This window comes from Zootoca vivipara, chromosome 3 (assembly GCF_965207765.1).
Source record: "Zootoca vivipara chromosome 3, rZooViv2.hap1.1, whole genome shotgun sequence".
Lineage (NCBI taxonomy): Eukaryota > Metazoa > Chordata > Lepidosauria > Squamata > Lacertidae > Zootoca > Zootoca vivipara.
In genome coordinates this window covers 32,157,192-32,184,584 of record NC_142586.1, presented here as the reverse complement: position 1 = coordinate 32,184,584, position 27,393 = coordinate 32,157,192, and the positions used below count along the sequence as shown (strand labels likewise).

The window sequence follows — 27,393 nt, the reverse complement described above, 5'->3', positions numbered from 1 at the left end:
GCTCAAGCACCCCCTACTGTTGGACTCCCGGTCTTCTGCATCACCAGTCTCCGTGGTCGTCAGCTACCACTGATTATGGGGGAGAAGTTTATAGCAGGGGTCAGAGGATTAAAGCCCCCCTCCCACCTGCCATACAAGGGTCTGGGTTTGTGTAATGTGTCATCAATTTGGCCCTTAGCCTATAGTTCCCTGTTATGTGCCAAATGGGGAACTATGGTTTAATTTCAGTTTACTAACCAGGATATCAAACCACAGGGGCAGTTGGTATGCTGAAACTGGCTTGCAAAAAAAGGGAGAAATGTGTGGAGAACCCAATCCTAGCTCTCAATTCTGAATGCTAAGAAAACATCCATATGAACTAGGCCATCACTTGCTGTTCACCTGTGCTTCTTCCAACGACATCCTTTTCTGTGTTTTTCAAACAGTTATTAATATTACCTATCCTAACTTCAGTGGGACAGATAGCTTTGGTTATACCTCATTCCTAGCCTATTCAGCAATTCCAAACATCAGCCTCTACTATGAATTCCAACTGAAATTTCAATTGGCAAACCACAATTCTTCACTGCAAGACAACCTGATATTTTTCACTGGTCAGAAGGGTCAAGGTAAGTTATTTGTGTTTCTCTGGGGAGGGAGCGTTATTCAAATGGCAAAGACAAAGTACGGTAAATGAGGGAATATAGATATATGGATTGCAGTTTCTGGGCACCTCTAGAACCATTAACAGAAATGCATATAGCATTTGTTATATTTTTATTACATGGAAAGTAATGTTTATGTTAAGATTCTCGACCGGTAAGTTCCTTATAGTCACTTTTTAATTTCAGAAAAGACAGGTATTCTGTCTCAAAGGCACACCTGTACAACCCTGGATGCTGGTCACCCTGGAGAACTTCTGCCAGTTAGAAACCAGTTAGAGAGGCCTGTGTCTAGACCAGCCTTTCTCAACCTTGAGTCCCCAGAGATGGTTAGACTACAACTCCCATCATCCCTGGCTAGCAGGACAAGCAATCAGGAATGATGGGAGTTGTAGTCCAACAACATCTGGGGACCCAAGGTTGAGAAAGGCTGGTCTAGACAATACAGAGCAGGATGGATAAATGGCCCGACCTAGTATAAAGCAGCCTCCTCTGTTACTGTGGAAAGGAGTTTGCGTAGGGTATCATCCAAATGCTAAAATGTGATTGTTGGGGACTGAACGAAAGTAGAGGAAATGTCTTAGCGCTTTCATCAAAATAATCTGTACACAAATCTATGTAAAGCCACCAGGGGGCATCAGAACACTAGATGGAAGGAACATGAGAAAGTTTAGGAAGACCAGTTTACTTTGCACTGTGACAACTGGCTGCACATTCCTATATATGTGTACTCAGAAGTCATCCCCCCTTGTTTTATATGTATATGTGTGTGTGTATGAGACATACCTGCTATCCTTATAACAAACAAAAAAACCAACCAGCAAGCTTTGTGGCTGAGAATTTGAGGCCAAAACATGGTTAGATTAAGCAAAGCTTGGAACTTGATATATACACCAGGCGCCCCCAAACTGCGGCCCTCCAGATGTTTTGGCCTACAACTCCCATGATCCCTAGCTAACAGGACCAGTGGTTGGGGATGATGGGAATTGTAGTCCAAAACATCTGGAGGGCCGAAGTTTGGGGGTGCCTGATATACACCTTCCAAATAATAATAATAATAATAATAATAATGCAGAAGTAGGGAGGTGTGTGTGTGTGTGTGTGTGTGTGTGTGTGTGTGTGTGTGTGTGTGTGTGATCACATACAGATAATTACAATAAAAATATCACAGCACCAGCCCTTTCCTCAAAAACAGCCATTTCTGTTGGAAAAAGAAAGTTGTCACCTGCCGGCAGAAGGACAGCAAGGAGGGAGCCAGTCTAACTTCTCTCGGGAGAGATTTCCAAATCCTGGGAGCTGCCACCAAGAAGGCCCTGTGAAGATCTCAGAGCCTGGGCAGTTTCACATGAGGAAATAGACTTTTCAGATAGCCTGGACCTAAGCTGTATATGGCTTTATAGGTAGCCAGTGTGGGAACTGCTCTAGCAAGGGGGTTGCATGTTCCCAGTCAACCATCTGTCTGCAGCTCTTTGAGCCAGTTGGAGTTTCCGAGCACTTCTCAAATGAACTTTTAATTAAAAATGCAAATGATTTGGGAAAGCAGTGTTACTGTGTCATCTTGCCAGCATGAAATAGGAAATCCATCAAAGGAAAGAAGTATCCATCCTCTTGTTTTGCAGAGTTTCCGATTTCCTCTGTGCTAATCAACAAACTGGTAAAACTTGAAAGCCCCATTCCCTAGCCAACATCACTCACTAGCAAGAACAAGAAGGACTTGTCAGTTACCCTGGTCCTCCAGCTGATTGTGCTATCCCCCCTTCTCTGGGGGGGGGGGGGAATAGCCCATGAATCTTCTCCCCAAATTCCTGTTACACTATGCCACCGGACTAGTTTTTGAGTGGGATTAAGAATAAGAGCAACGTGGAAACAGAGATGATGTCCTGCTATTCTGCAGAGATCTGAAGTGGGAGCAGTGGGTTTTGGTTGCCTGTCGGACCTCTGCTCAAACTGCATGTTAACAACTAAACTAAAACATTACAAAATGCCGTAAGCCTGCAATGACCTCCTTGTAAAAGAAGGCAAACTCTGGATTTGCACGCAGTCCTGTTTACTCTGCTTCCTGTGCACTCTCAACCGCTGGCTTGGGAAGCGGTGGGCACATGATATTAGCTGCAGTCCCTCTCTGGTATCTAGGCGATCATTTCTTGCATCCTGTCATTTCGTTTTGGTAATGTAACCCAAGACTCACTCCCTTAATGTATCCCCTTGTGGTTATTCTTACTCCAGGTCTTAATGGCGATGATTTCTTAGTGCTAGGCCTGCGCCGTGGCCACCTGGTGTACAGCTACAACCTAGGATCTGGAACAGCCACTATCATTAGTGAGCTGCTAGATCTGACACGGCATATTCACGTGGTCAGTCTTGGCAGATTTCTTCAGGATGGCTGGATGAAGGTAATGCTTCCTTTGGAAGAGATGCTTATAAAACTCACTGAGGATGGGGTGGTTGCAAGTGGCTTCAGCCTGGTCCCTGCCTCCCAGCCTAACCTACCTCACAAGGTTGCTGTGAGGATAAAATTAGAAGAACCATATATGAGCTCCTTTGGTGTAAGGGGCAGGATACTCTATATAACCTTTATTAAGTTTGTCATACAAACAAAACTTAAAATATATACTCTTGAATCCTAAGAGTTAAATATATTCATGTACAGTGGTACCTCTAGTTGTGGACTTAATCCGTTTCGGGGTGCTCTTTGCGCCCCGAAAAGTCCGCAAATGGAGCGTCTCTTCTGCGCATGTGTGCGACGCAATTGAGCGCCTCTGCGCGTGTGCGGGTAGCGAACCCGGAAGTAAACACTTCCAGGTTTGCCGCGTTCGTAAGCTGAAAGTCCATAACAAGAGCGGAACGCAACACAAATTATGACTGTACTGTGTCCTGAAGTCTTCATTCAATGAGGTTGTTGAAAGCCCCTCTCCATTTTCAAAAGGAGTTCTCCACCCCACCCCACCCCCACACACTGTCCCTTATGAATTGCTCTTGAAATTCTAGAGCACTCTGAGAAAGATACTGGAGTGGGAAATGGGGGTGGGAAGGATACAACTTGCTTATTTATGTATTTACTATTCAATTGCAGCAGTGCCTTCTAACCCTTCACTGATTTGAAGCTTAGACTGTAATTATACAAAACACGTTATTGGTGGTTTCTTCATGTTTGGAAGCTTGTGGGGATGAGATAAGAGATCTGCTCAATTTGCTCCACAAATAACAGGTTTTGGTTTTGTTCCGCTTTTGTCTGAAAGGTGGATGACCATGAAAACAAAACCATCACATCTCCGGGAACTTTGGTTGGGCTCAATGTCTTCAGCCAGTTTTACGTAGGAGGTTACATTGAATACATCCCAGAACTCTTACCGAATGGATGCAATTTTAAGAACGGCTTTCAAGGTAACTAACAATTTCACTTGCATTGCATTTGATTTACTCTGAGCATGACTAATGTTGGATGCAACTCTTCGCATTTACATTAAACATATTATCACACCCACCCCATACCTCTATCTGTCCCATTGTTGGTTGTTCCCCTGTGATTTGTAAGCTTATTGGAGTAGGAGCCAGTCTTGCCTGTTCTTTGTAAAGCACACATGTACATAGATGGCATTATAGAATTAATGTGATGCAGAAGAGCTGGGCGGGTGGGGCTTCAGCAGACTGGGGCTGATGGGAGTTGGACTCCAGCATTATCTGGAATGCCAAAGGTTCCCCAGTCCTTAGCTATAGGAATGGGTGGTGTTATTGGGATAAACTCTACTGTTGGGAGGTGGCTTTCCACAGAATTTGCAGCTCTTCATCTGCATTAGATTTGAACCTGGATTGGGTAATCAGGAGACAACCTACTGGTGCTGGGGATAACCTGGTATCCTCAGGACGTGCCAGGCTTCTGCCCATGTATGCAGCAAGACGCCCTCCCATATCACACTCCCTTTTGCTTCTCAAAACTGAAACCTGCATATATTTGCAGTGCAATTCTAATTATGTCTGCTCAGGACAGGAGTAAAGATGTCAGAGAACGCCGACAAAAACAGAAGCTGGAGTGAAAATGGCCGGTGTTCATTTATTCCTTCCATGTTTGGAGCGGAACTCAATCCAGTGAATAAGATTAGTCTTCACTGTTATTGCTTTCAATCCACAAATTATATGTAATTGATTTCTAACACACACACACACACACACACACACACACACACACACACACCCCGTTTGCATTGTGTTTCCTTTCCATTGAAATGAATGAGGTGCAGCAACATAATGGCAAAGTAAGCTAGGTAATTTTGCCACAGTGGACAGTGAAACAAATAGTGTAGTTTTTGATGGAAGATGAACTGCTGCAGAATGTAAACAATGCTACATCCAATGAATATGGGGCAGAATGGAAAGGCCTTCTTGCCTTCCTACTCAGGAGCAAGTCTCATAGAGTCCAATGAATCTTGCATCTCCATATCTGGGCTCAGTATTGCAAACTCAATTTTTGAAAGCCAGGTGCTCCCCCCTTTCTAGTTATGGAACCTACAGTGCCTCTGATTCAGCAAGGGAAACATACAGCAAATGGGAGATTGGCAGTTTTTTTTCCAAACCAAAATAATTGGTGGGGATGGGGGTAAAGTGAGTCTGAATCCATAGGTATAGTTTTAGGGCTGGCATAGGCAAACTCGGCCCTCCAGATGTTTTGGGACTACAATTCCTACCATCTCTGATCACTGGTCCTGTTAGCTAGGGATCATGGGAGTTGTAATTCCAAAACATCTGGAGGGCAGAGTTTGCCTATGCCTGTTTTAGGGCATGTGTTTGCAGTTGCAACAACACAGTACCCATGACAGTTTGTTGGGTTTGCAAATGTGCCCATCGGCCCCGAAAGGTTGGTAACCTCAGCCATATACAGACATCGGCCACTTTTGCAGCATGTTTAAATTATCCTCTTTCTGGAGCCTTACAGAACCACCCATGACTAAATGAGATTAAAACTGAGGCTGTGTACTGTCTTTTGCCTCCTAATTTCATAGAAATATATTCATATGAATACCTTTAAGTTAGCTATACATACAGCATTGTGGCAAATAAATTCCTCCTGAGCAAGCCTTTGCCACAGCGGCAAAAATCAAACACATCTGTTCATCTTTTCCTTTCTTTTCTTCCATAAGCTTCTTGCTGAAATGCATTGCCAGACGAGTGAGGTGGTATTATTACTATTACTATTATTATTATTATTATTATTATTATTATTATTATTATCATTGCTTTTGAGGTTGCATTTTCGACATACGAGTTCGCACTGCGAGGGACCAGCCATTTAAAGCCCCAGGAATCCCAGAAGGCCACCCGAATGCTGGTCGCAGCGTAGGACAGTGTGAAGAGTCTCCGTGCCGCTTCATAAAATGCAGAAATGGGGGGACGTGCGTGGAAAGCGGCTCGACTGTTTAGTAAGTGCAAATGGGTTTGGGTGAATTATTATTGCATGAGAAATGCATCAAGCCCGTGCTGCCTTAACACAGTGGTTCTCATGGGCATTAGTCAAATGTAAACTAAGACGTGGGAAGCTGCCTTATATTGGGGCAGGCCACTGGTCCATCTAACTCAGTATTGTCTACACTGACTGGCAGCACCTCTCCAGGATTCCCAACAGGGTTCTCTCCCAGCAACTCCCCGGGGATGCCAGGGATTGAACCTGGGACCCTCTGCATGCAAAGCAGATTCTTTACCACTGAACTATGGCCCTTAACCAGACTTTAGATGCACATCCAAATCTTCTATGGATGCACTAACCCTGGCTCTTCTCCCCCCCCCCCCCCCGTTCTACCACAACTACCATATCTGGCTTTGAAAGGGGTTAAAGTTGCATGTCGAGCATGTGCTTTACCTCAGGGGTTGAGAAACCTGTGGCTGTCCAAGGATACACGTCGGGATCTGCTGCCCCTGTGGATCTTGCCGCCCGAGGCGGTCACCTCACCTTGGCTCATGAGTGCGCCGGCCCTGTCCTTCATATGTTTTTGATCTCCTTCTCCCATCCTCCCCAACCAGCATGGCCCAACCATCAGGGATTATGGGAGTTGTAGTCCAACAACATCTGGTGGCTCGCAGGTTCCCCATTCCTTCTTTACGTGCAGCATGGCTACAAAAAGACTTCTTCCTCCTCCTCTTCCTGCTGTTCTTAAAAGCTCTGTTCCTCAGAGAGCCTGGGTTTGTTTTCAGACATCATATTGGCTCCTAGGAATCATTTCCTCCTAGGGGCTTTTCACTTTTTGAGAAATCGCTTCAATGTGTCAGAGAACCTCCGTTTTGACATGATGTGCAATGCATTTAAATTCGAGAGCCTGTTGCTATGGGGACAATGCTGCTGATTTTAATAGGTGTAGCAATGCACACCATTTCCTGTAGATTTTTTTTAGGGTAAACTTTGCATTTGGCTCCTCGGCTGGGCAAACCCCTATTCTTCGTTTAGGTAGAAATACAGTATTTGAAATGCATTCCAACAGGCATGCAAAACCTCTGGTAATAAGTTTCTAGGACCAACCACCCTTGATGTGGAAAAACAGAAAATAGGTTTCTGCTGGGCAATAACTATTTGGGTATCTAGCTAACGCTTGAGTTGAAAATAATATGCACAAGCTCCTGGCATTTGGTGATTCTTTTGAATTGATTAGAAACTGGCGCATTGCTGTGCAGGCAGAGGTGCCTCGTTTTGGAGTCAAAACAATGCAAGAAAGCCAAAATAGTATTCTACTCACAGGAACATATGCTAAGTCAGACCACCAGTCTTTCTTAGATGATTATTGTTTAGATTGATTGGCAGCAGGTCTCCAGGGTCTCAGGACTGGGCCACCCCTACCTGGGGATTGAATCTGGAACCTTCTGCATGCAGAGCAGGTGTCCTATCACTGCGTTCCAACTCCCCCCCCCCCCACTACCAAACTAAAATGCATCATTATGGAATCATTGCTTATATACGGCAATGCACAGGGCATTTAAAAATGCAGTCCTTGGACCAAATAAGCTTCTATACAGAGATCAGCCTTTCCAAGCACCTGAATGGCAGTTGAGCATAGTGGTGGTGAAGGATCATAAATCCAGTAGCTGGCGGTACACATTTAGCACAGCAGTCCAGGTGTATTATCTTGGTACCCCCTCCTACAAGGAGGAGGGCTTCGTGGTGTTCACCTTAGTGTCTAAAGCAGAAGGGGCCCTCTTGGTAGTTCCTCTGCCCTCGAATGTTCAGAGGGTGGCCAAGAAGGAGAAGCCATTCTCTGTGGTAGCCCCTAAGAAATTGAATTCTCTCCCCAACAGAGGTGTGTCTGGCACCTTCATTTCCATTATGTGCCAAAGACACAGCTCTTCCCCCTGATCTTTGATGCCTGAGATAAATATTTTTAGGGCCTACCCTGTTTTTTTTTTTTTTAATGAGAAAAGCAGTTTTGGTGGGGGAAGATTGGAGCAGAGAAGCAGCAGAGGAGCTTCCCTTAACCCTTAACCACTTCCCTTAACCCCTTCCCCGTGTTAGGATCTCTTACACACGAGTAGGACCCTGGCAGAGACACATGCCCGAGTGGCATGTTCCCTCTCTCCTGGTCGATTGTTCAGGAGCTTCAAAAGCTTTCTTCAGCCCAAACATCACAGCGACTGATGCCAACTGACATCAGCACACTTACAGATCCGCAGAGTTTGCCCAATTGCGTAACGGAACTCAGCATTTGGCTAATCTATGTTTATTTACATATAAGCACACACAAAGCACTGCAACATCTCTCTCTCTCTCTAGCATCAGGCAGCAAAGAGAATTAACAAAGGACAATAGTCCCACTTCAGGAAACACAGTAACGCAAACATCCTGTTTCCGTCGCTTCCGACTCTGTGGAATGTAAACATACACTGTCATGTGACAGACAACAATCCCATGAATGCAAACACAGGGAATGAATCTCCAACACCCCCACCTCCCTCTGCTCCATATAACCTCCCACATGGTTTTCACAACATGTCCTTGCAAGAGGAAGTAAGTGCCTTGCATTCTGCATCAGGAAAAGCATCTGGAAGGATTACTTGCAGAGGCTGGAAAAGGGTTCAGCTCATCATTTCACTTCTTCAAATTCCCCATCGCCAAGATACTTTTCCTTAAAAAAAGAAAAGGGCATAGGGACTCTCTTATACAGTGGCTTGTAACATGCAGCTAGCCCTGATTAATAATATCTTGTGGTTTTCTCTTCTTAGCTGCCATTGCCCCGCTGGCTGGAAAGGAGCATTCTGCATGGAGACAGTTTCTGTGTGTGATCCTGAGCATAAGCCACCCCACAGGTGCAGGCAAGGTTCCACCTGTGCCCCACTGCCTGACGGCTACACCTGCCACTGCCCACTAGGAACCACTGGGGTCTACTGTGAACAAGGTAAGGCAAAGCTCTCCAATATAGACCTCTAATAATGGCATTGCCAGAGAGTTTTCCTTTTACCTGCTTCTCTTAATTTGGGTATGACACTTCAGGGAATATGGTGACGGTGGTGGTGATGCAAGATTCAACTGATGAGTCTTATTAGTGAAAGTCCTGTACAAAGACTTCCACTTGTACAATGGGGCTTCCCCCACCCATCACTCCACATACCTCCCATTCGTCCATGGGGGGGTTTCGGGGGGCGCCTAGCCCTGGCGCTCACCTCGGTGCCCTATCAGCCAGAACCGTGTCATCCTTTACTCGGATGACACAGAGCAGCATCCATTCCCCCTGCAGCAGACCGGAAGTCCAATAGACACAACTAACTTAAGGTTGGGGCGCGGTTGGCACTGTGGGTTAAACCACAGAGCCTAGGGCTTGCCGATCAGAAGGTCGGCGGTTCGAATCCCCGCGACGGGGTGAGGTTCCGTTGCTCGGTCCCAGCTCCTGCCAACCTAGCAGTTCGAAAGCACCTACAGCGGGAAGGTAAACGGCGTTTCCGTGTGCTGCTCTGGTTCGCCAGAAGCGGTTTTGTCATGCTGGCCACATGACCTGGAAGCTGTACGCCGGCTCCCTCGGCCACTAATATGAGAGGAGCGCTGCAACCCCAGAGTCGGTCACGACTGGACCTAATGGTCAGGGGTCCCATTACCTTTTTAACTTAAGGTTAGACCCAGGCTGTGACTTAGAACTTCCCAGAAAGTGGAAGGGGAAGCAAGATCTGTCAGGGTGTTAATTCTACTCAGGTTGCGTAGATGTGTAAATCCTAAAGACACTACAGTCTCCACTGACCATCATTCCAAGGCAACCAAACCTTGTAAGTGCAGGAACCCCTTGCTAGTCTGAGACTGAATGTGTGCAACTGTATTTAGATTTCCCGAGGATAGCGGTATTGCTTGTTTATATAGAACTCCCAAGTGCTTAAAGTGTTGACGTATGTTAGCTCAATCATCCTTAGAACAATTTTGTAAAGTAGACCAGTATTAGGGACAAACTATACAGGGTTGTGAGATACATATCACTTTTGGTACGGGGTCTCTCCTAATGTGGTATAAAGTAGAAGGAGGATCCAATTTTTTAAAAGGGGGGGTGAATGGCCATGGGATTGCTGAACCCTCTCTGTGTTCACCACTTGCCTCTCCACAGCCCGCTGCCCGCCCACCACTTTTCTCCCAGACTGGCTTACTTTTGGTATTTAAATCCAGTTCATGAAAAATGCTATAGGGAAGTAATCCATACTCCCCCTGATTTATACATGCTTATTGCACAGCCAGTTTTAAAAAGAGACGGGTTTGCCGCAGACACATCTACTTTGGTTCTTTTTATCCCTACATTACATGTGCAGGGTTGTGGTACCTTGCGCAAGACCACACAATACATTCATTATTCCTGCTGGAAATAATCCTGTCTCATAGCTCATGCCATAAATGCCCATTATTCAGCTGAAACCAGCTACTACAATTACCTGCCCTGGCATCATGCCCCACATATTTCTTTCTCACTGGTGTTTTTACCGTTGTAATGCCCTCCGGCATGAATTGAGAATCAACAGCCCTTCACACACTAGTAAAAAACCGAATTGGCATAGGGCATCTTTAATTAGTGGTGATCTGTCCCCCTCATGTGATGTGCCGTGAGTTCAAATTCAAGGAGCATCAGAATAAAAGTGGACTTCGCCATGAAAAGGCCTACTGTGTTCTGCCTTAAAATCCTTGACCGCATTTCCCCTTCTGTTGGCAGCATAATGAATCGTCATGAGATTTTTGCAAAGTACAATTTTCCTTTTCTTTTCTGGTAAGTGAGCCACAGCCTGTAAACAAGCAACTATTTATCCCCCCCCCCTAAACATCCTTCCGTCTCTGGATTGATGTCAGACATAGAAGCAGAAGAGAGAGCAGCATGTAGCCCCGGAGAGTAGGAAACCAAGGGGAGAGGGGTCGTCAAGAGTAGTAACTATTCAGGAAGGAGATATGTCAAAGAATACCCGAGACACAAAAGGACCTTCGAGAGATAACAAGCAGTAAGGATACCAATCAAATTTTGCCAGCAACCCAAGGGCAGCAAACAGAACGAAATGTCCTCAGGGATGTGGAAGAACAAACCAAACTTAGGTTGTCCTAGGATGATTAGAAGAAGAAAAAACAATCTCCCTGTATTTGAGCAACAGTTCAATATAGCTTAGCTGGAATGACTCATTGCCCAAAATAATTATTTGCCCAAGCATTTAAGAAAGCAGGAGTCATTCTTGTTTTTCAGATGAGTGGTGTAGCATTGGGGGGGGGGGCAAGCGAGGACCAGGCTGCCCAAGCGGGAGATCGGGGCGCTCGCACTGCGTGCAGGCTCCAGCCCCCCTGGCTCAGCATCCAGCGGCTAGGAGCACAGCCGAGAGCAGCCACTGCCTCCTCTCCACGCTCCGGTGCTGCAGTCGCGTCCCGGTGCAGCCGTGCCAGGGACGCGCAGGCAGCACGCCTCAACCGGCTCACAGCTGCCACTTTGTCACGCTGCCCAAACTGGAAACAGAAGCCCTGGGACTCGCCCGGGCGAATGGGGAGCCTGGGCAGATGCTGGAAAACATGGTCCCTCCAGTTTGTTTCCACCCCACCCTCATTTAAACTCCCCGCTCCCGTCTCGTCCCTCCAATGGCAATGGGTAGATCACTGCAGTTTTTGATACTGGGTAGTAGATTGCAGGCTGGTTTATTTTATGGATCAATGGTCTCATTAGATAGTAAAATTCATGTTGAATAGCTGTTTTAGGGGTTGTTTTTAATTGTCTGGAATGGGTTGATCCATTTTGCATTACTTTCTATGGGAAAGCGTGCCTTGGTTTTGGGTTTTGGAATGGACTTCTGGGATGGATTAAGTTTGAGAACCAAGGTAATAGTGCCATAACAGAAGGCATTCCCTAGATGGCAGCATAGGACAATAATTTGTATGAGTAAAAGCACCGATTAAACTGTGTAGCTGTTCTCCCTATACTTATAAACAGACACATGAGCTGTGTGCATGCGACACATTTAAATCGCATTGCTTCCCTCAAAAGAATCCTGGGAATTGTAGTTTGTTCAGAATTCTGGGAATTGTAGCTTGGCGAGGAGTAAACAATAGTTCCTGGGACTCTTTTGGGGGAAGAAGCCATGTGCTCTAAGCGTGCTTCATAGGTATGGTGTGTATGCGGTACGCAGCCTTGGGGAAAGTAATGCTTATTATACTATTCAGTACGTGAGCAATAAAATAACCTGGCTAGATATGTTTAACAAAACAGGTAAATTCAGAGGAACCCTGCTGGATCTGGCCAAGGGCCTATCTAGTCTGGTATCCTGCTTCCCACCATGACAAACCATGTGTCCCATGGGAAGCTCATAAAATGGACTTGAGGGCAAATAGCCCTCCTCTACTGTTATTCTCTAGTCATGTTGTTTTGATCCTCAAGGTAGCACACAGCTACCCCCACCCATAGCCATTTAATCCCTACCCCATGAATTTTACCTTTTAAAGCCCTCTAAATTGCTGGCGTTCACCACATTGTGGCAGTGAAATCCCACATTTTAACTATTGCATCACGGGAAGACGTAAATGCTTTTGTTCTGTCCCGAATCTCTCACCATTCAGCTTCATTGGATAACCCCAGATCTAAATGTTATGAGAATGAAAGGTCCACCATCTTAAGCCTGTAATTGCTAGGTTTACTTATAAGGGACTTCATGAAAAGCTTTTTGAAAGTTCAAATGGGGCTGGTCCTACCACGAGGCAGAGTGAGGCAGCCACCTTAGGCATAAAATTCTGAGAAGTGGGGAGTGGCTAGAAAAGTATGCCATGTGTTCTGCCTTGCAGCGCCTAAGCTCTCTTGCTGCCCTAGCACAGCCAGTGCACCAATGAGGCAGCCTGCGTCAGGTGGCATGCTCCTTCCACCCCAACAGGGTGGGCCCAGATCAGGGGTTGGGAAAAGTGTCAGTAACACGTCTTGCCTCAGGCACCAAAAGCCCCAAGCCCAAATAAACAATATCTGTTGGATCACCCCTATCCACATGCTTTTTTATACTTTCAAAGAACTCTAAAAGGTTACTGAAATAGTACTTACCCTTGTGGAAGCCATTTTGATTCTTCAGCAAGATTTCTATAAGCTTAGTAATTTTAGCTTTCATAAACCTTTCCTGGAACAGACGTTAAGCTAACTTACATGCAATTCCCTGGATCCCTTTTTTAAAAACTGGGGCCACATGATGGCTCTCCAGGCTTTTTGTTCAGAGGCCAATCTTAGCGACGAGGTATGTGTTCTTGTCAGAAAACTAGCAATTTCACATTTGAGCTCTTTAAGGACTCTCAGGTGGATACCATCTGAAGACAGAGGTTTGTTGGTTTTTAATTTGTCAACGAGGCCTAGAACTTTGCCTCTTCTTGCACTATTTCTCATTTCTTCAGAGTTCTTGATGAAGGTAGCTCAGGTTTAATTGTTATGTAGCTGAAGCTTGTGCGCTGAGGTCAGTGGGGCTACTCCTGAGTAAATATAGATAGGATGTAAGCCATGTTGTTACCTGTAATAGTTTTGCCTTGCTGTTTGATTGTGCCATACCAAACAACAAATCATACTGTACTCCATTCACACTGATTGCTATTATTTTGTTTTACGATTTCTTCTAAGCCGTGTAAGGTGCCACATATTTGAAGAAACTGGGAGAGAGAGAACTCAGTTCTGCTTTGCTCAGCTAATATTTCGACAACTGAAATGAAATAAACCATAGGGACTTATTTGCCAGGTTTTTGAAATGCCATAAATATTGTGTATCTCGTAGGAGCATGCCATTAGGAAGAATTCAATCCCTTTCTCCTGCAAATAATATAGAAAACACTGAACAAATACCTTTCTGTTGTTGCTATAGTGATTCTGTTTGCTAAGAGCAAACTACATTTTTACTCTTGAGTACAAGGAGAAAACATGTAAACTTTAAATTCAACATAAATCAGCACTGTATATTGGGAATAAGCAAAAGGATGCCATGAAGGGCTCTTGCTTACAAATTACACAACATACTGGAGTAAAGCAGGGGAACAACAAAACCCATCAGCCCTAACCATTGGCCATGCTGGCTGGGGCTGATGGGGCTTGAAATCCAGTAACCTTTGGAGGGCCACACATTCCCTCATCCCTGGTGTAATGCATGACTCTAAGAAGCATTGCATTTAGCAGGGATCTGGCTTAAGGCACATTATGCTTTTGCTGAGAAACCTTTCCTTTAGATTTGCACTAAATTAATGGCAATGGCAAGAGACATTTTGAAGAAAGATAACATGGTTTCACAGAAGGTGAAGGAACTCTAAATGGTGTCTGGAATAATTTCAGAACTGCCCATTACAAACAGAAAGGCAAGTAAACACAAGGGCCTATTGCGAGACATCCCTAGATAACAAGGCAACAAATTATGTCGTTATAGCTTTACAGGGCACTCAGCCTGTGCACAAAGATAAACTCTGTGTAAAGTAAGTGCCAGGGTAGTCAAGCCAGAAGGTAAAGGTAAAGGTACCCCTGACCGTTAGGTCCAGTCGCGGTTGACTCTGGGGTTGTGCACTCATCTTGCTCTATAGACCGAGGGAGCCGGCGTTTGTCCACAGACATCTTCCGGGTCATGTGGCCAGCATGACTAAGCTGCTTCTGGCAAACCAGAGCAGCACACGGAAACACTGTTTACCTTCCCGCCAGAGGTACCCTTTTTCTCTGAAAATAAGATGTAGCCATAAAATAAGCCATAGCAGGATTTTTAAGCATTCCAGGAATATAAGCCATACCCTGAAAATAAGAACTCGGGCCAGGAGGAAGATGAATTTCAAGTAAGAAGGCAAACATACTTGGTACACTCTGACCATTCAAACATTGCTGATGACGAATTGTCGAAACAGGGCCTTGTCCTGGGATTTTTTCCCTGGGATTTATATTTTTTTGCCTCACTTACATACTGGAATTGATTCCTATTTGAATTCATCTTCTCATTACATCAATAAAACCTTTGGAAGACTTACTTAAAATTCATCTTCCTCCTGGCCCGAGTTCTTGCAATTTACTGTTTCTTTCTGGACTTCACCAAGAACTCCAATTTCTACAGTAATACCCCAAAAATAAGCCATAGTGCTAGGCAGTTTAACCTTGTAGGTTAAACTGTACCATACTTAATTTAAAAAAAGACATCCCCCTGAAAATAAGCCATAGTGTTTTTTTTTTTTTTTAGGAAAAATAAATATAAGACGGTGTCTTATTTTCGGATAAACACAGTATTTATCTACTTGCACTTGGATGTGCTTTTGAACTGCTAGGTTCGCAGGAGCAGGGACCGAACGGGAGCTCACCCTGTCACAGGGATTTGAACCACCGACCTTCTGATCGGCAAGCCCTAGGCTCTGTGTTTTAGTCCACAGCGCCACCCGCATCCCTTCAAGCCAGGGAGAGCAGGGTTCAAATCCTCACCTTGCAGTAGGACAGGAAGCAGGTATCAAGAGTATTTGGGATTCACACAGAGGTGGCTACTAAGGAGCATCTTCCAAGCTGTTCCTTGGCCTTGCAGTCAGCAGCAGTGCCAGACTCAGCAACCTGCTAGAAATGTGTTCTTTGGGTTTTGTGTTGGGCTTTTTGAAGTGTTAATGAGCACAACTTTTCAGACTCTGCTGATCAGGCTGCCAATCATATTGTCTATACAGTATAGTGATGAAAACATATAGAATCAGGTACAGGTATGCAGATCCCAGAGTCAGCTGGTGCTTTCGACTGGGTCGTTACTTGTTGATAGAAAACAAGCTTTGGACTTCTAACACAATCTTGTCATCAGGCTACATGGGGAGAGGTGACTCATTCTCATCCAGATCTGCTAATGCTTCCTGGTTGTTATATAGATGCTGCTCGCCATTCATGGTAACTTGAACAAAGTTGCATGCTCTTCCATCCACCAAGCACACGTCACCTAGATGACATCTCTGCAAAGCTATAATGGCACCTCCTATTTCCCTATTTATTTAGACAAATGACAGAGCTGGAAAGCCAGTGTTATTAAAAGCTGGAATGGAAAGAAGCTGTGGGGCTGCTGATTTGAAATGGGAGGGATGTTTAACCCCATATATTTCCCCAATCTTAAAACCATTGCCCGGAGACTGCCAATACGGCTATCTTGTACGTTGTGTAGTTTTGTCCCTGCTGTATAGCTTCAGTAATCTTGGGGGGGGGGGGGTTGAACCTGGTGGTCACAAGTTGTCAAGAGCATCTCTAGTAATGAAGCTGAACACAAAGAACACTGGGAACACAAAGAAGCCGTGTGGGACTTGTGGAAAGCATGAAAAGAATTGCCTAGAGGGGTGGTGGTGGGGCATCCATGACAACAGTGGCAGATAGGATGGGAAGGCAATGTTAAGGCTGGTGAACTGGGCTATGTTCTATGGCACCTAGCAGAAAACATAATGAGTGCAAGAGGGAAAGAGGAATGTATTTCAGCAACAGAACTTGCAAAGAAAACATGGTCCCATGACTTTAATTGGTCCAGGGGGATTTACACTTTTAAACTCTTCTTAGGTTTAGCAAGATGGTGGGAACTTTGTATTTGGTTGTTTTTAGCGCACGCACCATTGAAAAGGGGGCGAAAGGAGGGTGTTCCTTTAAAATCTACTGCAGTGCATCAAATCTCTTGCAACGTTTGCAAGATAAACACTGAGGTACAACAAAAAGAAAAGCATTGCTATGACTAATGTTTACAGTCAATGGTATTTTATTAGATTGCCGTTATTAGTGTTTCCTGTGCCTGGCCTCAGAGCATTCTGCCAGCTAACGCTCCTTTTGATGTGTTAAAAAGTGTAGAGAAAAATGAAGTTCATAAAAGCAAAAGCTGTTTTCAAGAGAGGGCTGGCATGAACACCCTGATGACTGGTACCCACCAACAACACATACAGATTTATGGAGAAATTGACTGTATTAGTAATCTTCTGGGGGGAATGGGAAAATCAAATTGTTTTGATAAAGTAATGCTTATATCCTGTTTGTTGAAAATTTTTAAAAAAATAATATGTTTGTTTGTTTAAAAAAACACAGTGGGCTGGATCCAGATGGAGTCATGCTTCGAAGAGGCCTATGAGGTCACTAGTCATGACAAACTGAAGGCCCATTGATTTCACTCTCCCACCGATTTCAATCAATTTACTTTAAACATGACTCAATCTGGATCCAACCCAAAGTGTTTACTAACCACTGATCTGGATATTGCTTTCAGGCAGGGATTGCTCACAGGGAGATGATTCATCCTCCTGACTCCAACTAATTAAGTAACATAGTGTGGGGACACATCTTTTGAATTGTTCCTATTCTGGGCATTATCAGCATGGATTCAGAGAAGTGAATGGTTTTGTGTATGGTTCCAACTTGTGTACCCTCAAAATCTACCAAAAGATAGCAGAACCGTCTTTCATTTTTATTCTTTCTTCCCTTTTCTAACTTCACCCTGATCCAGTAAGGGACTTTCCTGCATGGAAACTGTTTTCTGCACTCAGCAAGAGTCCATCTGTCTTGTAATGCTCATCTGCCCTTCATTTAACAGGCTAAATGTAACCACATCTGGGGCACCAGATGCTGCATGGAGCTAGCTGCCCTTAGGCTGCTCTGTTTAATGTAATTTACCCAATAGCCTATTTGGAACATGGTATTCCCTTCTATTAACTAAAATTAAAGTTCACCATTTAGGAACCCTGCTCTGTGATTATTTGGGGGTGAGTGGGTAGAGGGATCTTGTGACTAGTTTGCAAAGGGGGCATGTGAATGCATTTCACCTAAAAAACTGCCTTTTTCATGATGATAATTTTATGTATGGCCTTTTCACCCAACCACCTGGGTACATGGTGGCTGCACAGAAGTCTATGTGCGCCAGCAGTTGTCTCAGGGCAGTTGCATGCATAAAACCACCACCACCACCACCACATACAGAAGCTTTCAAGCATTTCCAGTTGCATACCGAAAGCCAGATCCTGTCAGTGGTGGTGACAGGTACACAAAACTAGCTTAGCATGGGCTTGTAAGGGAGACAGAGAGCAAACAAATGTGTTGATTGCAAAAAACAACAACCCTCACTTCAGATTTGTATTCAACATGAAGTATTAGATTTATGATGAAGTATTGCCCTACATATCACTAGTGCTAAAGTAATGATCTGTCAGCATCTACTAGAGAGATGAGATTACTTCCTTGTTTGTTTTGTTTTGTAGCCCTAACCATAAGCGATGCATCTTTCAGTAGCAACCAATCTTCTTGGATGTCATTTGACTCCTTCAGCATCCGACGCACGGTTCATATTGAGTTGCAATTCCAAGCCCTTTCAGCAAACGGCATCCTCTTCTACACTGCCCAACACCTGAGCCCACGATCAGGTAAGGGACATTGAGAGGGTCTGCATTATACTGTTTTATTATATGGACAAGGGAACATAACCAGTGCAGACATACGTAGGTTCGTTAGTGTGTCTCATGTTTCAGCATCAGTTGATCAAATCAAGCTAATCCTTTTTTTAAAAAAAGTTATGTAATGTCTTGGACTGAGTAAAATGGCTGCATTGCACTCTTGACAAAAATGCACTTAGATCAGCTGGATCATGTTAGTCACAGAGTACAGCACTGAGGTTTAGGAAAACCCATTGCTCTTCCACTGTAAGTTTTAAGTGGAATTTCGGTTGACCTCCCATACTTTGTAGGTATAACACTCTCCCCCCCATTTTGGGGAGGTGCATCTATGTTCCAATCACTCAGTTGGGATGATACAGGTATGCAGAGAGCATTTGTCCCTTCTCCTTCGGCACCCCTGGTAGCTTTAACTCTGAAGCCACTGCTTTGTTTTCTGAAGTTGTTTCTTCAAAGCCACAAGGGAAGGGAGCAGTTGAAACTGGCAAGCTGTGTGTCAGTTTTTGCCTCGCTCCCTCCTGTAGCAACCACAGCTTTTGTTCATTCATTCTCCTCTCACTCACACCCTCTCCCCAGATTTTGAAACTGCTGCTTCAAATACTGTTTCCTCTTTCTCTAAGCTCACAGCCGTTTTAATGCTGAGGTGGGAGGCTTTTGGAGTTGTGTTTTGTTTTGAAGTAAGACAAATAGCCCTACATGTCTCTTAAAGAGAAATATATACTTGCACTGAAATCCAGCAATTTAAACAATAACACTGGGAGTGCCTGCAGCAGACACACAGTATGTGCATGTTTGGTCAAATTGCCTGGTTGAGGAATTGCCTTGCAAAACTCAGAGAAGTGCAAATTTCAAGGGACACTTGTGCTTTGGTTATCTTATTGTGTAGGTGGTGGGAAACAGAATATCTGCTTAATCATGAGCCCTTCCCCCACCCACCTGCCCTACACCTGGGATCATATATGACATCTCATGTGCGGCAGGTAAAGACATGGCCTGGGTCCCAGTGGATAGCCCTGTCTGTTTGCAAACCCTGTCAATCAGCTCCATACAAAAGCCTGCACATCTTTCTGTCTTGCATGCACACTCTTTGAAAAATGATAAAGGATACTAGCACAGATTATGCCCAAGATTGTGATCTGGTTACTGTACTTGTAAGTGCTACTTAACACATTGGAGTGTACCTCCAATTGTATTAAAACAAGGGTATATTGGTAACAGGATGCGAAAGAGCAGTTTCTTAGAACCATTTACCTACTGCCACAAGCATTCATTTAAATCACACCTTCTCCTGTCTAAGCAAGCAGTCTCTGTCAGTGGAGTACTCTGCTTAACTTACAGCATTCATATTACCTATTTGAACCACACTGTCATGTAAGTGTGGGGGTGGGGTCACTGAGGACTGAGTCTTGCATCTGCTGTTCGCCTTGCAATGAGCCTGTCAAAGCAGACTCAGAGTGCAGGGAGGTCCTGGAGTATTCTCCTAGCAGCCGCCAAAAGAAATGAAAGGGGTTTCTGTTGCTTAAGTTTGCAAAGCACCTTATGTAAAGCTTTTCCTTTTGCCAGCGTTACATAAGCCTTAACAATCCCTTTTGCCAGTTATGAAAACCTTAACAAACATTGTTCACACTTAACAGGCAATTGGCACTGGATTTTCACATTGCTGGGTCATAGTACTGTAATAGTAATACCTTTATCTTACCTAATAGTGCTGGTCAATTCTCTACAAAGATTAAAAAACCACACCAATTTTGAACTGAAGCAATGCATTCTGTTTAAATTTATGTATTTCATTGATAAAGAGAGGGTGGCCATAGCCTCCCTTATTTGTCATTTTACAAAAACTATCCCCACCCCCCAAAAAATAACGTGCTGGATTCTAAAAGAACTGGTCTTGGGCAAGGTGGTCAAGGGAGTAAAGGTACAGAATGTGTTCGTGCTGCATGTGCCATCGCAACCTTCCGACTTTTGAGGTCCAAAGGGAGCTTCCAAGCCTGTTTGGATGAACCCATTTTATTGCCTCCATGCAATCAGAAATTCTGATAAGGCAGATAAGCCCTTGATCATATGGAGACTTCCAATCACATTCCCCTGTGCAACCCCTGTGGTCACCTTCACAAACTTGCAATGAATGCTTGTAGCTCATCTTAATATTTTCTACTACACCTTCTCAACCTTCCACACACCAAGCCGAATGCATCCTTTTACATGGTGCAACAACATTGCTTTGCTAAATCTGTTCTTGCTCCCTTCCCTTGAACTACTGTAGAAATTGGAGTTTTTGGTGAAGTCCAGAAATAAACAGTAAATTGCAAGAACTCGGGCCAACTTGAAATACTTGGTACACTCTGACCATTAAAACATTGCTGACGAAGAATTGTCGAAACGGGGCCTTGTCCTGGGATTTTTTCACTGGAATTTATTTTTATTTGCCTATTATACCGGAATTGATTCCTATTTGAATTCTTCATTACATAAATAAAACCTTTTGAAGATTCACTTGAAATTCATCTTCCTCCTGGCCCGGGTTCTTGCAATTTACTGTTTATTTCTCCCTTCCCTTGAACTGCAAAACAAGGCAGTTGTTGAGCACCTGCCAAAATGGTGTGCATGGCTGGCGGGCTGCATTTGGCTTGGTGAGTCACAAGTTGTGCAATGCAGGCCTGTTCCGCAGAGTGTCAAGGCTGCTGTCTATTAATGCTTAGGCAAAAATATGTGTTGTCAGCTCATGGAATGTTGAAGCATCTTTCTTCTTCTTTCTCCATAGGCGATTTCCTAAGCATCTCTGTAGTAAACTGGTATGTACAGCTGCGCTACAACCTTGGTGACAGAACGGTAATTCTGCAGACTTTCCAAAATGTACACAGCACAAGCGGTACGTGGTATTTAATTAAAGCAGGAAGAGTTGGCAATGAAGGCTACCTCGACCTCAATGGCATCAATATAACCCGGGAAGCTAGTAGTGGCATGACTGCCTTAGATACACGCACAGACTTCTACGTAGGTGGAGTCTCTTCTTTAAATCTGGTTAATCCCATGGCAATCAAGAATGAACCCATCGGCTTTACAGGCTGCATTCGAGAGGTTCTTGTCAACGGCAGAGAGCTAAAACTGACTGAGAAAGGAGCTAAAGCTGGCTCCAATGTGGGAGACTGCGATGGAACTTCTTGTGGGTATACAGTGTGTAAAAATAATGGAGAATGCAAAGTTGAACCATCGGGTTTCTATTGCTTGTGCCCCAAGCACTGGATGGGGAAGACATGTGAGCAATCTGCTTATTGTTCACATGGTAAATGTCTACATGGAGGCATTTGTATACCTACCCCAGCTTTATTTTCATATACGTGCGCATGTAGACTTGGCTGGTCAGGCCTCCGTTGTGAAAAAAAGATCTCATTTTTTACTGCAAAATTTACAGGCAATTCATACCTCAAATACATAGATTCCAACTATAAAAGAAGAGACCTCAGATTCACTAGGATATCTTTCAATTTTACCACTGATCACGAGGATGGTTTACTTGTATGGTTAGGGAAGGCTGAAAATGAAGACAGTGATTTCCTTGCAGCTGGACTTGCCAGCGGAATGCTGAAAGTTATGGTGAACCTCGGAGAAAGCATTGCTGTCCCTCTTGTTCTGCAGAGCAAGTCTCTATGTTGCAAAAAATGGTATTTTGTCACCATTGCACAGAACAAGACTCTCATCAAAGTGTACCTTGATGAGGAATTGGTTCTCTTTGAAGATCTAGATCCACAAAGAAAATATACTGCTCTCAATTATGGAGGGACTTGCTATTTTGGAGGATTTGGGCTTAATAGGAGAGTGAACACTGTCACTTCAGGGCTCTTCAATCAGGAGTTAGTTGGCAAAATTAAAGACGTTGTCCTGTTTCAAGATACTAAAAAGATCCTGCTGATTAAGGCAGAAGGCTATAATGTTTATAGTGGAGATAAGGATTAACTGCTGAATAAGAACCTTTTTATGTAAGTACAAAATATGAATCTTTACTTACAGTGCATGATATATAGGAAACCTTTCCTTCAGGCTCCGGACTCCCTTTGCAGTCCCCAGCGCCCTGCGCTGTCTGAGTGAGGTTTTAATCCTAGCCAAGCTATTTTCCCTTCTCTCTGAGAAGCTGGACTGCAGAAATGTTTAAATTCCCCAAGCAACTAATGGTTGAAAAAAGGAAATTCTTTTGTGTTAATTTAGGTGTTTTAAAACAGAAAATCATTTTATTTTCTATATCATAGGTAGCTTTTGTATATGAAGTGAGACTAATGTATATTCAATATAGAATTATATTAATTTTCTGTTAGCTTATTCTCATAGAACTTTGCCTCCAAGTTTTAGAGCATACAGTATTCAGAAAATAAATGCCAAATGTGATTGAAACAGAGTGGTAAAAGTATTTTTTTTAAAAACCAAACGTGTTTACAGTTCCACTACAAAAGCCAACTGGATACTTCCACCATTGCTGACAAGCAACATTTTCTTGGCACACACAGTGGTTTTTCCCCAGCCGGAACTCCCCCAAAGTGTGGCGAGAGACCTGACCAGCGTCAGCAAAGCCCCACTGTGCCTCTGACTCATGAGACCCTCAGTGGATCCCGGACATCATCTACAGCAGGCATCCCCAAACTTTGCCCCCCAGATGTTTTGGCCTACAATTCCCATCTTCCCCGACCACTGGTCCTGTTAGCTAGGGATCATGGGAGTTGTAGGCCAAAACATCTGGAGGGCCGCAGTTTGGGGATGCCTGATCTACAGGCTCTGGAGAGGCACAGGTGAACCTGCGCTTTGCTGAGGCTCTTCAACCTCCTAGCTAACAGCTGACACACAGGAAAGCTGCACCTCAGCTGAGCAAGCCCCCAACACTGCTGCAGCTCACCTAAGCCAGAGAGCGGGGAGCTTGTTAAACTGCTCAGCTGATGGGGAGAAGCTTCACCTGAGCAGCCTCAACAATAGGTCTGGTTGACATATCAATACATCGCAGGAATGGTATGAGGGCCAGAGCACGATGGTGCCTTCACCCAGCGGTATATTGCGTGTGAAACTGCTGCCGCTCCTCAGTCCCAATGCCCAGTAGAGCATGGTGGTTTCACTTGTGATTTACCGCTGGGTGAAGCTTCCAATCTGTGCCTCAGCAGCCTTCACATGAGGGGGAGTGCAGGCAGGTTGCCTCTCTGCCAGTAGGAAGAGGCAGCCTTGCCCGCCCACCCATGGAAAGGCAGCCTTGCGAACAGAGCTTGTTAGGCTCTGTTCACGGAGCTACCTCAGCCCCCACCTTCACATGGGTGGGCTGCCTCTTCCTCCGGGGAAAAAGAGGTGGCCCACCCACACCTCTGCCTGTGCGGTGGCAGCTGAGGCAGCCCCACAAACAAGAGCCTGTCAGAGAATGCCTCTGGCTTGCGAGGAGAACACACACCCCGAAGATAAGTTCTGGGGTGGGTCTTCTGAGGGAGGTGTGTTGCGGCACCTATTGGTTCAGGGGGAAAAGCACTGTATACTATAACAATGACACTGAAGTGATGTTTAGGAAGGGGGGGAGGAGAAGGGGAAGGAGCAGATGATGACAGAAGTACTTGCATTATGATTGCTAGAAAATACCATTCACATCTCATACCCGTGTAGCATCAGGCTAAGCTGTTTGGAAAAGTGCTCAACCCTAATTTCTTTTGCCATTAACCTCCATATTGCCTGACGTTAAAAATGGAAAACACAATCCAAACTGCCGCCTCCTGCCATGGGGCTTTGCAAAGTGGCAGAGCCACCACAATCACAGCTTTCCTGATCGTGACAGCTGCTGGGACCGTTGCAGTCACACAATGGCAATGACTTCAGGTGCCAGCAGATCCCAGGTCAGCACAAGCCCACCACTCTCCCTGGGAATACACTGTTTGGTGGCTTTCCTCTGGCTCCAGCCAGCAGGCTTCCCAACCAGCCATATACTGGGTGGAAGGGGGAGCCTGGCTGAGCCAAGGGGAAGGACACTCAACCTAATCCAATTGCCCAACCTCAGCCCAGTGTCAAGTGCAGGGGGAACTGGTCTGCCTCGTTTTCCTCAAGTGAAACATAAAAGTTTCCAAGGAAAATGGTAAGGAACGTTTTATGCTAATAACAGCTTTGTCATGCTGACAAAGCTAGCGACATGTAGCAAACATGTTACCTTCATAAACATTTTTCAACTTTTCTCTCCATCAAGTTGAGCCTCAATTAGAAAGATTAATGTAGAAGCTGTCATCATTTACCTTTGAAAAGCACTCAGGATTGCAGCCTCTGAGGAGCTGGTGTTTTAAGCAGCAGTCAATCCTCTGGAATAAATGTAGGCTTGCCCTATTGATTCTGTTGAAACACTGCTATGTAATAAATGAAAATTGCAACACTTCAAAACGTGTACCCATATAACGATATACAAAAACTATATTTGTTGCATAGCCTTCAAATAAAATTCTCACTAAAACCATCAGTGTCTCCTTTTGCTTCTTGTTCTTACTGTCTAATAAAATGTTTACATCAAATGCACACTCACACCCCAAAGAGCTTATAAGCCACCTACCCTCAGCAGCCAGGAGCATCAGAGCTAGACACTGGAGGGACCTGCCAGGAGTGAACATGGACCACTAGTACCCAACTGTATGGGAAACAGCCCAACTAGAAAAGCTAAGCTAACCAACAAACCGAAACTGACATGGGGACAAATAAAAGAGGATGCCTTCTCCCCAGTGTGGTTCCCCTTTATTACACACACAACCCACCAAGACAACAAGAACCGACAGCATAGGAATCAATATGGTTAACTTGACCCAACAACCCCTCTCTTTCACACACACAAACAAAACCCACTGCAGTCAACTAAAGGCAACCAACCATGCCCTGGGGCCCCCAACCTCTCTCACTGTCGAAAACTACTGTATTTACTGGAATGTAATGCACACCTTTTTTGGTCAAATTACGTAGTGACAATTAGGGTGTGCATTAGATTTGATGGCGCTGGCATATACTTTTTTGGTTTCAAAGTTTTGAAAATGGAGGTGTGCATTAGATTCAATGATATAATGTAATGATGATTCATATAAATACGGTAATAAATGAAAGAGAACCTACTCACCTGACGCTGACACAAAAACCTCGCACACACACTATGTAAAAGAATGAAAGTTTACTTCCCCCTTCTCTCCCCTCGCTCTCTCACTCCACCCTTCTTCTCCCCCAATCTTATACTGTATACAACATTAAAGTCTCACATTGAATATAACTAATCTGTAAAAAGGACTTATTTGAAAATAGAGACAATATATGTACTTCTGTAACCTGGTAAAATATTTAATTAAAAACAATAAAAATACTCAAATCAACAGTAGCAGGTTTCATCTTCATATTTTTTTTTAACTAGGGAAAAAACAGAGTTGCTTGCCTGTAACTACTGCTTCCCCAGATGTTTAACATGCAGGCACATATTTGAGCCTGTGGATTGCATTCCACAAAGGTGTCTTGTTCACACAAGGACTTCCACTTGTGCAACTACCTTCCACTTCCTCTCTTCTCCCCCAATCTGCTCCAGGGGGTTAGGGGGAAACTCAGAGCAGGTTTGGGGGCTGCATGCAGTGGGGGGAGTTGTTGCCCAAGTGGAAGCCATTGCATGAACAGGATGACTTTGTTGGATATATGAGCAGTTCTTAGAATGACAAAGGTCAAGGGAAACATACCGTACATAAACAGGAACACCAGCAACTTGCAAGTACTTTCTCTCACAATTCAGATGTAGAACTGGCATGCCAGTGTTTGAATCCACGAGAAGGGGGGGATCCCACAATTTGAAACTGTACATCTTCTAGTTCTATAACTGTGAAAAATGACTGTCTTCCATGTGGAGAATCAACTTAGAATTTCCTATGAACCTACTGTTTTTCAGTTTCTGCAATACTTCATTTATTTACACACCAGTGAACATCTCACTGTGAAACAACTTTCCAATCCTTGCTTGCTCTCAACTTGCAAAATGGCGATTTAACCCAGAAGTAGCATTTCACTGATTGCCATGTCAAGGACCTTAAAACAGTGCAAGACCTTTGCTATCTATGCAAGGTCTTTGACTCCATTCTCTTTGCCTCCCCAGGAAACCAAAACATTATTACAATACTATGGTTATGATTCTGTGTTTATGTACTGCCCTTCCTTCCAAAAGCATCCAAAGTGCTACAAAATACAACTAGAAAACAAAATCAGAAGCAAAATACAACAAGCACAATGTCTTCGATTGATAGATACCAAGGCAAATTCATGTCCCAAAAGCAAAGCAAACAATACGCCTTTAGCTGATGCATAAAAGTCAGAAGGGTGGGAGCCAACCACACCTAGGGAAGGAATTCCATCACCAAGAAAGCCCTGTCTTAGGTCGCCATAATCATGGGCCACCATATTCTAACATTGGCAGGATCAAAAGCAGGACCTCCCTTGCTGATTTCAGAGCACAGGTTGGTAGGTATTCAGACACAGTTACTACTACTACATTAAATACTGTACAGTATTAGTAGCTGTACTCATGCAAGTCTGATAACTGCTTGCCCAGAATTTCAAAGGAAAATTATTCACATAGCCCTAAGTACTCCAATACAACCCACCAGTTAACCTACCAGACTTTATTCTAAGACCACAAGAAAACACAGAGAATAAAAGGCATGAACAAGTCAGGTCACTGCTTTGCAACACAGGGACAAGAGGAAACAAAAAAAAAAAGAAATTTGCTCCATTTGTACAAAGTTACCACAAACTCTACTTGTGACACGAGAGCACGAACGCAGGGCTACACAATAAACATGACTGGTCCCCCTTTGCAGATTGCTCAAGGAAGTCAGATTCTCACCATACAAATTCCGAACAATCCCCACCCTGAGAACTATTCAAAATCAGAACACTTGGAATATTCATTAA

The 27,393-nt window shown here is 44.3% G+C and overlaps 1 protein-coding gene across 1 annotated transcript in view; it reads left to right on the top strand.

Annotated features, from left to right (window-relative positions):
* Positions 1 to 27,179, top strand: part of EYS (EGF-like photoreceptor maintenance factor) — a 396,345-nt gene extending 369,166 nt beyond the window's left edge. The window contains exons 24-30 of the mRNA XM_088665821.1: positions 426 to 608; positions 2,868 to 3,034; positions 3,881 to 4,025; positions 5,881 to 6,055; positions 8,838 to 9,010; positions 18,277 to 18,438; positions 21,230 to 27,179. Coding sequence (XP_088521947.1) covers positions 426 to 608; positions 2,868 to 3,034; positions 3,881 to 4,025; positions 5,881 to 6,055; positions 8,838 to 9,010; positions 18,277 to 18,438; positions 21,230 to 22,422 — 2,198 coding nt within the window. The 3' untranslated portion in view covers positions 22,423 to 27,179. The remainder of the gene's footprint in view (positions 1 to 425; positions 609 to 2,867; positions 3,035 to 3,880; positions 4,026 to 5,880; positions 6,056 to 8,837; positions 9,011 to 18,276; positions 18,439 to 21,229) is intronic.
* Positions 27,180 to 27,393: the final 214 nt, after the last annotated feature.